At 41.3% G+C, this 18339-nt stretch overlaps 1 protein-coding gene across 1 annotated transcript; it reads right to left on the reverse strand.

The window, feature by feature from the left end:
* Nucleotides 1–4600: 4600 nt before the first annotated feature.
* Nucleotides 4601–14848, reverse strand: gtf3c6 (general transcription factor IIIC, polypeptide 6, alpha). The gene is made up of 6 exons (XM_069907427.1): nucleotides 14742–14848; nucleotides 12550–12630; nucleotides 10656–10719; nucleotides 9995–10039; nucleotides 7650–7760; nucleotides 4601–6245 (listed from the first exon to the last, which is right to left on the reverse strand). Exons 1-6 carry the CDS (start codon nucleotides 14781–14783, stop codon nucleotides 5953–5955), a joined length of 636 nt encoding a protein of 211 aa, XP_069763528.1. The 5' UTR covers nucleotides 14784–14848; the 3' UTR covers nucleotides 4601–5952.
* Between the last annotated feature and the right edge of the window lie 3491 nt (nucleotides 14849–18339).

Here is an 18339-nt window from a genome sequence, read left to right on the forward strand (position 1 = left end):
AAGAAAAAAGTGAGTAGAATAGAGCTGGTCATGACAGAAATAGGGAAAAGATTAGAAAATGTGTAAGAATGAGAAATGGAAGTAAATGACTTAAGAAGAAAATTGGAAGAAAGTGACAAAAGTTAAGAGTCACAAGAGTTGTTAGCTCAGAAAATTGATATGTTGGAAAATTATAGAAGGCGAAACAACATAAAAATAGTGGGCCTAAAAGAAGATGAAGGAGGCACAGATATGAAGGAATATATAGATGGATCCCAAAGGTCCTGGGAACGACAGAAATTCAGGAAGGAATGGAAATAGAAAAGGCACATAGAACACTAGCTCCGAAACCACAGACACATCAAAAACCAAGATCCGTTTTAGTAAAATTTCTGAGATATACGACAATAGAAAATATACTGGAGCGGTCAAGGAATAAAATTAGAGAAGACTAAAAACCATTGGAATACAAGGGTCAAAAAATATTTTTTGACCCAGTCATAAGTTTTGAACTCTTAAAGAGGAGGAAGGAGTTTAATACAGCAAAATTGATCCTCTGGAAAAAAGGTTATAAATATATGTTAAGATATTCAACTGTGCTTAAAATATTTATCCCTGGGGAGCAAAACAGACTGTTCTTGGATCCGGAGGAAGCACAAGAATTTGCAGAACACCTGCAGGACAGGAGGAGAGATGAAGAGATGGAACAAGAATGAAGAATGGTGATAAAATACATTTAAAGATGTAAAAATAATGTATGTATAAGAACTAGAGAAGGGAAGAAAGGGGGAAAAAAAGAGGGTGAGCTTTGTTATATGTGGAAAAAAAGTCTTTTCTGGGGGGCGGGTTGGGTGGGAGAGAATAACCGTCACTGCGAAATCAGTTGACGCTTGCGAGCAGGTTCGTAATCTAAATGCGAAGAGGGGAGTTGGAGTTGCACGGCAAGGGATAAGGGGCAACTCGGGGGGGGGGGGGGTGACATTTGGGGCTAAGGGAATATTTGATGTGGGAGTTGTTGAAGTTTATGTTTTAAATGTGTTGTCATACATTGAGTTTAAAAAGGGAAAACAGATGAAAATGGGGAAAAGGGGGATGGTGAAGAAGCGAAAATAAGGTGTAAACAGGGTATGAGATGGCCATGTTGAATTATATGACTATAAATATTAATGGAATAGATAACCAAATTAAACTGAAGAGGCTATTAAATTTATTGAAAAAAGAAAAAATAGACATAACATTTGTGCAGGAAACGCATCTAACTGAAGCGGAACATAATAAATTAAGGAGGGACTGGGTAGGGCATGTAGTGGCAGCATCATATAATTCAAAAGCTAGAGGTATAGCTATATTAATAAATAAAAATGTATCAATCAAAATAGAGGAGGAAATAATAGATCTAGCAGGGAGGTATGTAATGATAAAGTGTCAGAAATATTCAAAATTTTGGAATTTGATCAATATATATGCACCTAATGAAGAGGATCAAAAGTTTATCCAATATATTTTTTTGAAAATTGTAGATACACAAGGAAATGTATTGCTGGGAGGGGATTTTAACCTTAATTTGGATCCAATGTTGGATAAAACTGGAGAAAAGACAAGCAAAAAGAATAAAGTGACTAAATTTATGGTTAAATCAATGCAGGAAATGAAATTTATGGATATATGGAGGAGACAGCACCCAAGGGAGAAGGAATACTCATTATTCGAGTAGGCATAAAACATAATCAAGGATTGATGTGTTTTTGTTGTCAGCCCATATTCAAGGGAGAGTTAGGAAAACCGAATATAAAGCTAGATTGCTATCTGATCACTCACCCCTGTTAATAGCAGTAGAACTGAAGGACATCCCACCAAGAACATATAGATGGAGATTAAACTCCATGCGACTTAAAAGGCAGGAATTTAAAGTTTATTGAACGCCAAATTAAAACGTATTTTGAAATAAATACGGAATCAGTGAAAGACAAATTTATATTATGGGATGCAATGAAAGCTTTCATTAGAAGGCAGATAATAAGTTATGTAATTAAGATGAAAAAGGACTACAATCGGGAAATAGAGCAGTGGGAAAGGGAGATAGTAAGTACAGAAAAGGAACTAGCAACAAGGGATGACATAACTAAAAAGAATGGGCGGACAAAAATAAAATACGAAACATTACAAACATACAAGGTGGAGAAGAACATAATGAAAATAAAGCAAAAGTATTATGAATGAGGAGAAAATACACAAAATATTAACCTGGTAACTTAAAACAGAACAAGCTAAAAGAACTGTATTGGCATTAAGGAAAATGGACAAACAAATTACATATAATCTAATGAAGATTAATGAGAACGTTAAGGAATTTTATGAACAATTATACCAAACTGAGAACGAGGGCAAAGATGATAAAATAGAGGAAATTTTAGCTGAAATTGAACTGCCAAAATTGCAAGAAGAGGACAAAACAATCTGATAAAACCATTTGAAATAGAGGAAGTACAGGATATATTAAAAAAGCTGCCGAACAATAAAACACCAGGAGAGGATGGATTCCCAATAGAATTCTATAAAACATTAAAAGAGTTATAAATTCCTCCTCTCCTGGAAGTAATGAACCAGATAGAAGAAACACAAAACTAAGACAGCAATAATTACAGTAATACCAAAGACGGGGAAGGATCCACTAACACCAGCATCATATAGACCAATATCTCTGCTTAACTCAGACTATAAGATAATAGCAAAATTATTAGCAAACAGATTGGGTGATTGTGACCTAAAATAGTAAAACAGATCACACTGGATTTATTAAGAAAAGACGAACAGCCGACAATGGCTGTGAACTTCTTAATCTAATTCATGCAGTTCAAGGAAATAAGAAACCAACAGTGGGTTTTGCTCTAGACGCAGAAAAAGCCTTTGACAGGGTAGAATGGAATTATTTATTCAAAGTATTAGAGGTTCAATCTACCAGAAAAATATATTAATTGGATGAAAGCATTATATAATGGACCATTGGCAAAGGTAACAGTAAATGGATATGTATTGAACCAATTTAAATTAAGTACAACAACTAGGCAGGGATGTCCATTATCCCCCTCACTGTTCGCTGTACAATAGAACCATTGGCAGAACTGATAGGAACAGAAAATAAAATAAAAGGGATAAAAATGAAGGAGGAGTATAAAATCAGCTTATTTGCAGATGACATCATAGTATAACTAACAGAATTACATAAGAAATTGAAGGAATATGGAGAAATATCGGGGTACAAGATCAACGCCAATAAAAGTGAAGTGATGCCAATGAGTAATGCGGATTATACAGAATTTAAATAAGAATCACCATTTAAATGGCAAGGACAAGCAATCCGATACTTAGGTATTAGGTTAGATAATAATTAAGCCACTTGTACAAATTAAATTATCAGCCACTAATAAAGAAATTGCAGGAAGACTTAGAACATTGGAAAGAATTACCACTAACTTTGATAGGGAGGGTAAACTGCATTAAAATGAATGTCTTCCCTAGAATATAATACTTATTTCATTCGTTACCAATTCCCTTAACAGAGAAGTACTTTAACGAATAAAGAGAATAATAAGGAATTTTTTATGGAAAGGGGGGGAAACCGAGAATAACATTAGATAAATTAATAGAGAGGTTCAACCAAGGTGGTTTGCAGTTAGCAAACTTTAAAAATTATTATAGAGCAGCACAATTAAGATATTTATCAGATTTTTATCAGACAAGGGAAAAACCAGATTGGAGTAAGATAGAGCTAGATAAAATAGGGAGAAGGTACCGGAACATATACTTTATAAATGGGATGAAAAGCTGGGAAGCTCACCAGTATTGCATCATTTACTCAATATATGGAAGAAGATTCACTTAGAAAGGAAAAAAACAAATGACCAAATACCAAAATTATTATTGATGCAAAATCAGCTAATCCCTTTTACAATAGATAACCTTTCCTTTAGAGAATGGGAGAGAAAAGGAATTAAAAGAATAGAAAATTGTTTTTTGGGAAATAATTTATTAACATTTGAACAATTGAAGTACAAATATGGAATAACTCATGGTACAATGTTTGCATGCCATCAACTGAAAGCTTACTTAAAAGATAAATTGGGAAACAGACTGAGATTACCAGAAGGAAGCAGCTTTGAATATGTGATTACAGTCACAATGATAATTAAAAGGTTTATAACAAACATGTACATCAAGCTGCAAGAGAAGGAAAATGATGAAATAAGCTATAAACCCAAACAAAAGTGGGAAAAGGATTTAAACGTAAAGATAAAAAATGAAACATGGGAAAAGTTATGTTCTGGAACTAAGAATACAATAAACACAAGGTTACGCATGATACAGTATAATTGGTTACATAGGTTATATATAACGCCCCAAAAGTTAAAAAAAAATGGGATCCAACATTATCAGATAGATGTTTTTGCTGTAAGAATGAAATGGGAACAACAGTACATGCAATTTGGGCATGTGAGAAAGTGAAAATGTTTTGGAAAGATCTAAATCAAGTATTAAATAAAATCACAAAAAACATACCAAAAAATCCAGAGATCTTTCTTCAAAGTAATATAAGTAGTCAAGAATTAGGCCTCAAACTGGATGAAACGCAAAAAAGATTTATTATGATAGCCTTAGCTGTAGCAAAAAAATGTATAATGTTAACTTGGAAATCAGAAGAGAGCCTGAGAATACAGCCATGGTACATAGAAATGAATAAATGTATTCCACTGGAAAAATAACATATAATTTAAAAATTAAAGTCACATTACTTGAACAAGCATATAGGCTTCTGCTGCAAACCTGCCCATGTTTCTGGTTCTCTGGCCTCCAACCACAGCTGCACACTCATCCCATAGTTCAGACCAATTGCAGTTATACTCCAGATCCTCAGCTCTGGTTGAGCAGCTAGCCTGCACATTCTGGACTGAATGATGGAACCAGGTGCTCAACCCTCCTAATAATCGGGTGTCAAAAATGTTATTGTTAACCTATTTGTGGGAGTCTGAATGGTGTCTCATATCAAATGGGACTGCAAGAAATTGAAGTTTGTAAGTGATTCGTTTCCTCTCTCCACAGAGATTGGCCTTTATTTCAACATTTAACACCACCTCACATTGGTCTCATTATATCCTCAGTTCTCAAACTAATATCTTTACTGTCAGTGGCAGAATCTTCAATTGTTTTGCAGGAATGCTGCCAAGAAATCAAGTCCCAATATTCAGCCAGAGCCAGATGCTGGACTGGATAAAATTCCTGCCCATCAAGAATATAAAAATTCCACAAAATTTGCTGCAGAAAAACAAATTAGTCTTCCCTCATCCCAACATTTTGAAATAAAATTAGCCCTGCTCTCTTAATTTATAGCATTGTTTCAACACTAGTGAATGGTAGCAGAAAATGAGCAAAGGCTCTGATCCACAGAAAAATGTTGGGAATAGGAAGTGTCTAATGCATACCACTTTTCCCAAGAAGGAAAATGGGTCTCAGGATTTTGCACCACTTTTGTTGGAATCGTTCAGAAAACAAAAGCTGCTGTTAACTCCAAAAACTCAATTCTAGCAATAAAATATAGCATTCAACAAGAGGGAAGCATGGTCAACATCGCAGTTAACGTAATGTGATGCAGTTACAGTACCAGCAACAGGGTTTGAATCCGATACAGTCTGTGAAGAATTTTTATATTCTCCCGTCTGTGGGTTTCCGATTTCTTCCCAAAACATACAGGGGTTATAGGTTAATTGGGTAGGCAAGGGCTTGTGGGCCAGAAGGTCCTGCTACTTTCCTGCAATGTCTCAATTTAAATGTAAAAAATGCCTTTTTAATCGCATTGATGTTCAAAACCTTCAGTATTGCAACTGGACAGGGTACTAGGAAGAGCAGATATCAGCAGTACCCTCGGTGGAATTTCAGTCAACAATGCAGTTGCTCACTTTTTTTCAAGTCCCTCAGAGATCAGATTTCCCAAGTTCCATCAGATGTCATAGCATGCCTTTCAACAGGATTTTCATCCATGATTCTATTCATTTCTTGGCTTGAATCTCCATTCTCCAGGTCACTAGCCTCATCCTCTGAGCCCGAGCTAATATTAGGCTCTGATTCCTGCACTGTCATCAAATCAAGATCTTCTTCAGACCTCACTCTGTCCCCAGCGTCAACTGTGCTGCTGCAGGGTGGAGCAAAACTGCACATCAAACCAGCTCGACGCGTGAAATCATTTTCCTTGATCTTCAAGTACTCTATCCTTCCTGGATAAAAATACCAAAACAAATTGTTATTAAACATTCTGACCCAATTGCAAAATACAAGCTGGTAAAGATAGAAATAGGAAAACTCAACTTATCCAAATCAAACCATCCAAAATAGAACTCCAGATTCCTCACTTCCAGTCATAGACACTGCACTGCTTTTGCATCTGAACAGCCTATTGGAGGAGTTGATGTTTTTTATTTGAAATTCTGCAACTGTGAGGTGTGGATGGAGTCTTTGATCAGCAGCGGCCAGGGGTGGGGGGTGGTTATCAGTGATTTTGCACAGGGCACCAAGTAAGTGGACAGAACATGCTCCGTTGAGAGGGAGAAGCAGGGGAGACAGGGACAGTGACCATGGTGGCAGACCAGTGAGGGGTGCTGCAGTTGAGGGACACACATGGGTGGGTGAGCTGTTGGCGTCGAGATTAAGGGACTCGCACCAGGCTGCAGCCTGCTAGAGACTGGCTCATGGAGATTAGGTGTCGGACCTGGGATTCAATAGGGCTCCCAAAGGGCCCTGGAGGCTTCCTCATCATGTTGGAGGTTTGGATCTGGGCTTGGGTTGAACTGGAGTCTTGAGCGGCTGCAGAGGAGTGCTGGAGATGGATGCACGGGCACTCAGCGACTCTGAGGATACTCTTTTGCTTCTTTTTCTGACTGGGGTCCCAGTCCATGCCAATGGTGAATCTTTGTCTTCCTTATGGCAGACTAAAGGCAATTTTGTGACATTTTTTATTACATGACAATAAATATGAGCAGATCTGATTATCATGGTAAAAGGCAAATGGCAGAAGGAGCAATTGCTAAGATCTAGCACAAAAACACATGGGAAAATCAAGACTGGTGGGCAAGCTTAAGACCCAGGCAGATGAATGAAAATGCGCAAGAGGCCAGAATTGGAGGAACAAGAGGCACTTGAAGACTTGTAATAAGTCAGGGCAAGGCCACAGTGAAACTACATGGTAAAATCTGCAATAGGCCCTGCCACAGTGCACTGGTCGATACTAATCCAGCAATTCCATGTTTGGAATACATCAAACAAGGACAGGAGAAAAACCAAGTTGTAGAATACAAGTTAAAACACAAGAAAAAATTTAAACGATGCAGGACTCTTGGGAAATATACTATTCCAGTTCATGCATCACTTTTGATTTCAGCCCTGGACCCTTAGCTCTAGCTAAGCAAAGTTTGGTGCAAGAGCGATGTCAGGACCATTCATCAGATTGATAGAATGGAGAGAATGGGGAAGGATAAAACACATTAGCAAGAAGTAAAATTGTGGTTCAAATAGAATGCTTGCAGAAAAGGCAGAGATTACTATCAAGAGATGTATTTCATTTGCAAAACTATTTGCTGTGGCTTGCAAAGGAGGGGCATAAAAAAAACACAAATTCATCAAACCTGTGCTCTCTTCTCCTTCCTTCTTCTCATTCAAGAAGGTTCGCTTCATCAGCAACTTCTTTGCTGTGTGACATTTGTACTTGAGCAACAGTTTATCCTCTACCTCTGGATCTGCCAAACAATCATGAGATATTACAACTTGTCATGCTACCAACTCTCAACCAGAGACTCAATCTCCTTGATACTGCTCCTTCTTCTGGTTGAGTACAACAGAAATCTGTGATCTGCCACATCTTTTAACATTAATAACAAGGTATCAGTCATCTGTTGGGTTACTTGTACAAAGAAGTCCAAGTGCAAATGCAGAAAACAAATTTTAAATTTTGAAATTTAAATTTATTGATGCTATTCTTCCAGTGTAAATGGCTGACTATTCTTTTCTGATATTCACAGGAACAATTAGCTGTAGTGGAGCTCTCCGGAATTATCGACCCAGATTTCCTGTTGAAGTGTAAGAATGAATGCAAAATTGTGGTAAGTGGATGATAAGGGCTGGTAATTTAAAAACCTTGCTGGATGGGATTGTTTGCTGTTTAGCATTCCAGAAATTCCAAATCTGACCAAACTAGAGTTTCTGGTTCAGTTAGATGTTGAGCTCAACCCCAGATCATAAGATAAAGGAACAATACCTTTACTAATGAGATACCTATCCATTTCTATCTCATTGTCGATCCTTGCATCTGATGAAATGGTGCAGCCGAGATAGGTAAACTGGTTGACCGTTTTGTGTGCCCGATGGAGATGTGGGGGGGCTGGTAGTCATGGTGGGGAGCTGGCTGATGGAGGACCTCAGTTTTCTTCAGGCTGACTTCCAGGCCAAACATTTTGGCAGTTTAAAACAGTTGCAATGAGATAGACAACAGACTCGCCAAGGCAAATAGTGCCTTTGGAAGACTACACAAAAGAGTCTGGAAAAACAACCAACTGAAAAACCTCACAAAGATAAGCGTATACAGAGCCGTTGTCATACCCACACTCCTGTTCGGCTCCGAATCATGGGTCCTCTACCGGCACCACCTACGGCTCCTAGAACGCTTCCACCAGCGTTGTCTCCGCTCCATCCTCAACATCCATTGGAGCGCTTACACCCCTAACGTTGAAGTACTCGAGATGGCAGAGGTCGACAGCATCGAGTCCACGCTGCTGAAGATCCAGCTGCGCTGGATGGGTCACGTCTCCAGAATGGAGGACCATCGCCTTCCCAAGATCGTGTTATATGGCGAGCTCTCCACCGGCCACCGTGACAGAGGTGCACCAAAGAAAAGGTACAAGGACTGCCTAAAGAAATCTCTTGGTGCCTGCCACATTGACCACCGCCAGTGGGCTGATAACGCCTCAAACCGTGCATCTTGGCGCCTCACAGTTTGGCGGGCAGCAACCTCCTTTGAAGAAGACCGCAGAGCCCACCTCACTGACAAAAGGCAAAGGAGGAAAAACCCAACCCCAACCAACCAATTTTCCCTTGCAACCGCTGCAATCGTGTCTGCCTGTCCCGCATCGGACTTGTCAGCCACAAACGAGCCTGCAGCTGACGTGGACTTTTTACCCCCCTCCATAAATCTTCGTCCGCGAAGCCAAGCCAAAGAGCACCTATCCATTTCCTGTTTAAATACTCCCAGTGATCTGGCCTGCACTGTTTTGCATGAACAATTAAATTTACCCATTTTTTTTTCTTGGATCTTTTGCCTTTCAACATAAATAAGCCTTCAAATTTTGTACAAGACCAAAAATCTTATTTGGAATCATTCACTAGACAAGTTAAGTGGGCAAAAAATACTCCATTTTTTGAAATATACTAAAAGGTTAGGTCTTAGAGAATCAAAAGGTGTTATCCTAATGCTAATTATACCCATAGAATATTCTATAAAGCTTCTTGCACACTTCCTCATCAAAAGGCCCCAAGGTCTTCTCCAAGGCAATTAGGAAACTTAATAAAGTCTGCCTTTTCTGGGAAAGGCAACATACTCTGTATAAACATTTAATTCTAATGTCGTTTGATTAGCTCACACTTTCTGTATGTTGTCCAATAAACTCCTTGCAAGTGACATTGATCATGGTTTGAACTCCCTGAACATTGTCTCTGAGGCTGGTCTTGCAGATGTTAAAAACAGAATGAATATTCTTCCTCACTTGTGGTGTCCTGATACCTCAGTGCACAGAGCAGTACCATTTATTACAAAGTAAAATTTCTATTTCCTGTATCAATGAACTTGAAAAACCATAGTTTTATGCTGCAATCTTACACCCACCTAAAACCAGCTTTACTCATTGATGTGACCACCACAGAGTGGATCTTGAACACAGGTAATTTTAAGCACAGTTGTTATGTTTTTAAAGCCACACACCTGGATCAGAAGTCTCCTCAAATATCACACATGTTCCCAAAACATCTGCAATCGAATACAGAGCAAAAATTAGTGGCTGGCACTTGCCACTGTCAACCCCACCCTTTTATTTCTTTTTTTTTCCGTCGGCCCCCGCTTCCTCGTCGCCGGGCCCGGCCCGTACGTCTTGACGGGTCTGGCGTCGTCGCCGGCCGCTTCGTCCTTTTATTTCTTGGTGCACGGTTTCTACAATAATCCATTGTTCCAGTACAAAATTTAAATTACTGGTAAGCAGACCCTGTTGATGATTTACCCTAAAGTATAATAAAAGATAAAAGCAATTTCATGGGAATCCATGCATTTGAATTTTACCTCTCCCAAAAAAGTTGAATGACAGCAAAAAATGACCATTCTTCAACTCTTCACAAGTGTTAACAAAGCAGTATTTATAATTCTTCTTCCTTCACTTGACTGCTGCACCCAATTGTGAAGCAATTCTCACATTTCTGTAGGATTGGCAACCCCAATGTTCCAACCCACCTACTGTTGAGGACCAAACTCGGGACCTTTCTGGTTTTCACGAGCTGAAACCAACCCAAACACCATAAACATTCACACCACCAAATGATGGAAGATATCCTCTCACAGGGTACCAATTAAGACAAAATAATGAAACACTGGCCTTCATACTCTCCTGCAAACACGCATCTGTCCACCTGCATGATAGGTTGCTGAGTATCTATACCCTAGGGAGAGAAAAGGTTGAAGTGAATGAGAAATTGGTCAAGCAAACCCTGTAAGCAAATATAAAACTCGAGTTTGCTTAATAGTCCGCGAGAAACTCAAAGGGTAAACTCTACAGTTAACTTTCTTGTCTCTCATGGTGGCATAACAGCAGTGACCCAATCAGCCAGTGAAAGCATCATAATCATTTAGTTCATAATACACGCAGACATGACGAGAAAATCTTAAAACCTAGAGCTTTGGGAGCACTGGACCAAATATATATAGATATTGTATAGATTGAACTATTGCCCGCAGACCCTGAAGATTTCCTTTCATTGCAAGTACAAATATAATGAGCCAACCTCTTCAACAATGGATCAGTACATTGAGAAGCAGAAAACAATAGACAACAAAGATTTTGCTTCATGACATTTTTTGGGTGCATTTTATGAATTTTGGGCTCCTGATCACAAAAATCACCTTAAAATGTCCTATCACATGCCTTTTTTTGAAGATATAACCTAATTTTGTGATTTCCTGTCATATTATGTCTACTAGTAAATTGCCCACAAAGCTAGCTGTTTTGGTCAGTCCAAGCAATGGGCATGCACTCAGTGCAAGTGCTATGCAAATGTTGTCTTAGGCCTGGGCATCCTTGGAAGGCATTTAACGATGTTGAGAATTTTCTTGGCAACTACAGAGCACCAAACTACATCCAACTGATTGACGGCATGTTTCAAGCACACAAAACCAATGAAGTGCAACGTGTCTTTGAAAATTTGTTTTCTGCATTTGCACTTGGACTTCTTTCCTGTTCCTGGTGCAGTCAGTGACAAACAGTAGGCACTTTTAAGCTGCAGCACCTGGGGAGCCCTATTGGGACCCAGGTATGATTTCTGGGGCAAAGGTGCTTCCAGCACCTTTTAAGCTGCAGGGGGAATCGACCCATTAAATTGTGATTTGAGGGGAATGACGCAGAAAGTGACGCATCACTCACTACTGGCCGACAGTCATCTCACTCTTCTCAGTCCCACTCACTGTCAATCACAAACCCTCCCCAGTCACCCTTCTCCATCACTCGCGAACCCCACCATCAATCAACACCCACCCCGTCAATTGTGCCCCCACTCAAACAACGCCCCGCTGCCACGAATGTTGAGCTGTCACAACCGGAGTGGCGTTTGCAGCAACGACAGTTTGCATCCCCCACAACCCCGCAGCAGTGACCCCTCTCTCTCCCCCCCTCCACCGTTGCAGTGACCTCACTCCCGCTGATTGTGGCTCCCCCCTCTCTATCTCCCACAGCAGCGACCACTCTCCTCTCTCCCTTCCCGTGGCACCGACCCCTCTCAGAAAAGATGATGGAGTGGGTGCAGAGGAGATTTACTCGGATGATTCCTGGAATGCAGGGCCTGGCATATGGGGAGTGTTTGGTAGCTCTTGGGTTGTATTCGATGGAGTATAGGAGAATGAGGGGGGGAATCTCATAGAGACATTTTGAATTTTTACAGAGTGAATGCGGATAAGATGTTTCCCTTGATGGGTGAATCAAGGACAAGGGGTCATAGTCTTAAAAATGAAAACAGAGAGGAGGAAGAACTGTGGATCTGTGGAACTCACTGCCATGCAAAACAGTGCAGGCCAGATCACTGGGAGTATTTAAACAGGAAATGGATAGGTATCTCATTAGTAAAGGTATTGTTCCTTTATCTTATGATCTGGGGTTGAGCTCAACATCTAACTGAACCAGAAACTCTAGTTTGGTCAGATTGGGAATTTCTGGAATGCTAAACAGCAAACAATCCCATCCAGCAAGGCTTTTAAATTACCAGCCCTTATCATCCACTTACCACAATTTTGCATTCATTCTTACACTTCAACAGGAAATCTGGGTCGATAATTCCGGAGAGCTCCACTACAACTAATTGTTCCTGTGAATATCAGAAAAGAATAGTCAGCCATTTACACTGGAAGAATAGCATCAATAAATTTAAATTTCAAAATTTAGACATCCAGCATTATAACAGGCCCTTCTGGTCCATGAGTCCATGCCCCCTGTTCAGGTTTGTGTGGATTCCACAGGTTAAGAAACAGGCCAAAGTTGAGGTACAAAGCAGTTTATTTCAGGGATGGAAACTGGACAACAGGGTCGATGTGTTAGGCAAACCACTACACACACACTTCGGATAACGAGGGAGAAACCAACAGAGACTGGAAGAAATTACATGAACATGCACATTCAACGATCAAGATCAAGGTGATGCCCCCACCCCTTGACCGGGACGGACGCGGCTCTTGCTACCTAGCCATTCAATACGATCATGGCTGATCTAATTTATGACCTAACTCCACCTACCTGCCTTCTCCCCATATCCCCTAATTCCACTATCATGTAAAAATTTATCTAACCAAATTTAAAATATGTTTAATGAGGCAGCCTCAACCACTTCCCTGGTTAGAGAATTCCAAACATTCACTACTCTCTGGGAAAAACTATTTTTCCTCATCTCTGTCCTAAATCTACTCCCCCGAATCTTGAGACTGTGTCCTCTCGTTTTAGTTTCCCCAGCATTTTCGTGAGTAAATATACACTTCGGATAATGAGGGAGGAACCAACAGAGACTGGGGGAAATTACATGAACATACACATTCAACAATCAGGATCAAGGTGATACTATGTGACCCCACCCCTTGACTGGTACAGACTTGGTTCTTGCTGCCTGACCTCAAGATTCACTCCAACCCAGTGTGAGACATGCCATGAGGAGTCCAAAGAGCCAGAACAAATGGGCACATGGTCCTATAGTTCTGCAGGCACGACTGGGGAGCCAAGCACTTGGGGCAGTCTGGGCCCTGATGGCTGCTGCGGCCAATGGATCGAAGCCAAGTGCAGGGGTCAGCTGAGGTGATTCAGCTGGGCCAATTGGGTGAAGGTCAGGGCTGAGTCCGAGTGGGCTGCCTGGACTGCAGCACCTGGTGTTTTAGGTCGGCCAATTGTAAATGTCACCTTAATGGCTTGGGGTGAGTCTTTGACCTTGATTGGCAGGTAGTGTGTCCTCCCAACAGGAGTGCAGCACCGCCACCAGGTGGTGGATGCTGCCTCTCCATTACACTCCCCAAATACCCCAAAACCCCCATATGATTTGAAAGGTGGTAGGAAACCCATGAAGACACAGGGAGCACATAAAAACTCCTACAAACAACAACGGACTCGAACCTGGGTCGCTGGTCCTGTGATAACGCTGTAATGTGCTAACCAGACAGAAAACATTGGAAGTAATCAATTCCATTAAATATTAACTGTGTTTTTCTCTACATTTACTGCTTGACCTTTTGCGTATTTCCAGCATTTCTGTTTTTATTTCAGTTTTCTGACATCAGCAGTTTTTTTTCTACTATGCATATAGCTCCAAAAAGTAACTGAGACATGGCCCAATGCAGCACATTCAAGCCTTTGAAGTAGGATTCAGACCTCACCTTCTGACTCCTTTTGTTACTTCTTGCAATTAAGATGCACAACTCAAAAAAAAAGGCCGTGCTGCCAGAAATGCTGTACTAGCAGCACTGCCACTGGTGCAGACCTTGGAGTGCAGTGGAGACACAGCACTAGCCCACACGGTCCAAATGCTCACTACTAACACTGATGTTAGGAACCAGAAACGGTGAACAACCTCCGTTGAGAAGCAGAGAAAATGACCCTACAGGACGGTGACCACAGTATCAGACGAGTGAGAGGCTCAGCATCAAGAGGGTGCTGCTGAGGGCAAGAAAGGTTTTGGGCACTGAAGGCTTCCTGATCATGTCAGAGGCTTGGATCTGGAGCTTGGGTTGAGCTGAGGGTTTGAACTGGAGTCTGAGAGGCTGCAGAACAACTGAAGGCAAATCTACGGACACTCCATGTTTCTGAAGAGACTCTTTTTTTGCTCATCTAGTGGCCATAACAGCAACCCCCCCCCCCCCCTCTCAATCCCTGCCCTCGGGCCGGGACCGCCGCTCGCGACCAATTCGCCCGTTAACGTCCAAGCGTCCGCACACGCCTCACCTCCTCGTCCCAGTCCGCGTCGTCCGGCCGCTGTGCCGCCATCTTGCCGCCATCCCTCCAGCGCCACCAATCAAACGCCGACCTCCTCTCTCCCAGTCACGTAAATCAAACGTCAAACGGCACCTCCAGGCCCTGCAATCGAACCCCGAGCTGCTCCAGATGACTGATCAAATGCCCATCCTTTCCTTCAGCTGTGTGGTTAAACATTGCATTGGACACCGAGCCATCTGATTCCCCGAAAATTACTTTCCAACGTACCCATGATTTGCCTGGTCAATTTCCTTCAGGAGGAATGTTATGAAATATAAGAAAAATAGACCCAAAATGTATGCGTTTGGGGCATTTGACCGGCACAGGCTCGTGAGCAAGAAGGGCCTCTCACCGTATTCTATTTCTCATTAAATTAATCTTCATTCAGCAAACTTGGAGGATGACTTGTCCAGCAGTTTTTTGGTGGAACTTCATTCTTGACCTCATTGGCCACTTCCTTTTGTGGATCTTTCCACACCCATCATCCCCTTAAAATTGATCAGCAAACTCCAAGAGCTGGGAATTCAACAGCCCACTGTGTCATTGGATCCTGGATTTCCTCACCTGAGGCCACAAACTGGTGAGAGCGTCTCCACAATCTCCACCAGTACCAAAGCACTTAGCCCTCTGCTCTACTCGCTGTACACCGATGAGTGTGTGGCTCGGTGCAACATCAACACCATCTACAAATCCGCTGATGATACTACGGTAGTGAGTTGTATAAATAAGGGCGATAAGTCAGTGTACAGGAGGGAGAATGAAAACTTGGCCGAATGGTGCACCAACAACAACCAGTGGCACCAAGACTAAGGAGTTAATTGTTGACTCCAGGAAGAAAAAAACTAGATGTGTATGAGGGATCAGAGCTGAAGAGGGTGAGCAAATTTAAGTTCTTGGAAGTTACTATCTCACAGGATTTTTCCTGGAACCAACACACTAATAGCATCATGACGAAAGCACGTTAGCACCTTTATTTCCTCAGGAGTTCGTGGAGGTTTGGAATGACATCGGCAACCCTGGCAAATTTCTAAAAATGTGTGGTGGAAAGTGTTCTGACCAGGTCCATCATAGTCTGGTATGGGGACACCAATACTCCTGAGCATAAAGCCCTGCAAAAGGTAGTGGACTCAGCCCAGAACATCACAAGCAAAACCCTCCCCACCGTTGAGAACATCTACGGGGAACGCTGCCATCAGAGAGCAGTAGCAATCATTAAGGATCCACACCACCCGGCACATGCTCTATTCTTGCTGCTACCTTCAGGAAAGAGGTACAGGTACTACAAGACTCGCACCACCAGGTTCAGGAACAGCTGTTACCCCTTCACCATCAGACTCCTGAACAGCAAACTCAGTCAGGTACACATGTAAGGACTCTTACTTTTGTACTTTATTGATTTTTTTCTCTCTATTGTACAAAAAGTTTGTTTACATTTCTTTATTTGCTGACATGAGTATGATGTGTACAGTTTATTTGCACTTCCAATAAGTGGGAGAGGGGGTGGGGGGGGGAGAGGGGGTGGGGGGGGAGAGGGGGTGGGGGGGGAGAGGGGGTGGGGGGGGAGAGGGGGTGGGGGGGCGGGTTGCTGTTGTGGCCATCCACAGGAAAATAAATCTCAGGTTTGTACTTTAACAATAAATCTGAATCTGTGGATCAGAGGTGGTATCATGTACCTAGTGTCTAAACAAATACAACAAAACAGGGAAGTCAAACAAGGAATCCAAGTCATCACACAACAATGTATCACCATATGATTCCAAGAAGCTCAGTTGGTGAGGGACTTTCCTTTCAAAGGTAAGGCAACAAACTGATAGATAGTCTGAATGAATTGCAATGTCAGATGTCCAATGTCTGCATTTTTTATACCTCCTGAGAATTTTACCTGCTCTCTTTTGAAGAGCTGCAGCAAGATTGGCTATCAGGGACGCTGAGGTAATCTGTTCCAGAATGCAATGACCAATTGCTCCATTGTATCACAGTGTGGTATGGTTGCTACAGAGAAATGGATTGGAGGTCAATCCATAAGATCATAAGAGTGGCAGAGAGCATCACTGGAGACTCCCTTCCCGCACCCTACCCTCCCCACCATTGACGTGATCTACCGGAATCGGGATCGTTGTCTGAAGAGGACACCCAAAATCAGTGAGGACCCCTTCCACCCCATGCCAATGTTCCAATTGGAAGAAGGATAGATACTGCTGAGATATCAGCTGTTCTGACCCTTTACAATATACAATCACATCTGCAAGTGTCCATTAGAATATTAAACAATAAAAAATGCAGATGCAGGAATCTGAAATAAAAACTGAAAATTGTGAGAGAATTCAGCATATTGGGCAGTGTCTGAAAAGACGACAGTTTTGATGCCAGATCTCAGACTGGAAACATTGTATTTTTTCTCTTTCCACAATATTGCATGACTCATTAATGTTTCAACATTATTAATTTTAATTCCATTCAGAATGTAGTCAAAATATTTTATCCATTGGTTTAAAAGTCTCTCATCTCCACTTGTCAGTATTTCTGTGATGAAAATAAGGCTAATTTCTGGAGATTAATCTGCAAAATGTTTTGCTGCCTTTGTATTTGATAATGACCCCATGCTCATTTTGCTGGAAAGTCTTTGATTATTGATGCACAGTAGGTGTTTCTGACAGTCCTTCCCTAATGGTTATACAGTATGAACAATGAGAGCATCATCCAAACTTAAAAATTTCACCTTAAAAATCAGAGATCATCCGACACAAAGCATGTAAAATTCTTACCTTGATGAAATCTCAACATCACCACCATCCTCCTGGTCCATCTGCTGTCAGCTGGCTCTGTAAACACTTTAAACGGCTTGTTACAGGAGCCAACGGTGGATTAAACTTTTAAATGATAATTTGTTATTAAAGTATTGTGACTTGCTTTTAACAGTATCCACTGGTCAGCAGTAAGTGACAGATTTGGGGTCATCTTATACAAAGGGTATCGCTCAAAGAAACATTTTAGGTGGAAATTCCTGGGTCATCCTCTACAGTGTTGTCCTATACAATGGCATCTACAGTAAATGTGTTTTACCTTCAATGTCAGCGATGGCTCAGCTGTGGGCAGCACTGAGTTAGAAATCAGTGTTCAGTTCTTCAGAAACTGAAGCATAGTCATTTGGTGTAAAATCGATTAAATGAAATTGATACCATTATTCTGTATGTCAGTCAACATCTGTGCAGAGAGAAACCGTTAATGTTTCATTGTTTTTATTAAAATGTTCTGATGAAAAGCTATCAACTTAAAACATCAACTTTTTCTCTCCCCCTGAGATGCTGTCAGGTCTGATCAATATTTGCAGCATTTTTTAGCTTGCCACTGTAAATTGATATGAGTTTTGAGGTGATTCATAGAATCTGAGGGGCAGTGGTGGTGCTGAGTTGATGAGTGTGTGGAGAATAAAATGAGATGAATGTAGGACATGAATTAAGCAGGAAAGTCTGCAGATGCTGTAATTGTGGTGCAATACACAAATGTGTTGGAGAACCCTGTCTCCTTCCCTCTAGTTCTCTCTCTCTCACATTCCTTTTCCCTTTGT

Source organism: Narcine bancroftii, chromosome 13, assembly GCF_036971445.1.
Source record: "Narcine bancroftii isolate sNarBan1 chromosome 13, sNarBan1.hap1, whole genome shotgun sequence".
In the NCBI taxonomy this organism is placed as follows: domain Eukaryota; kingdom Metazoa; phylum Chordata; class Chondrichthyes; order Torpediniformes; family Narcinidae; genus Narcine; species Narcine bancroftii.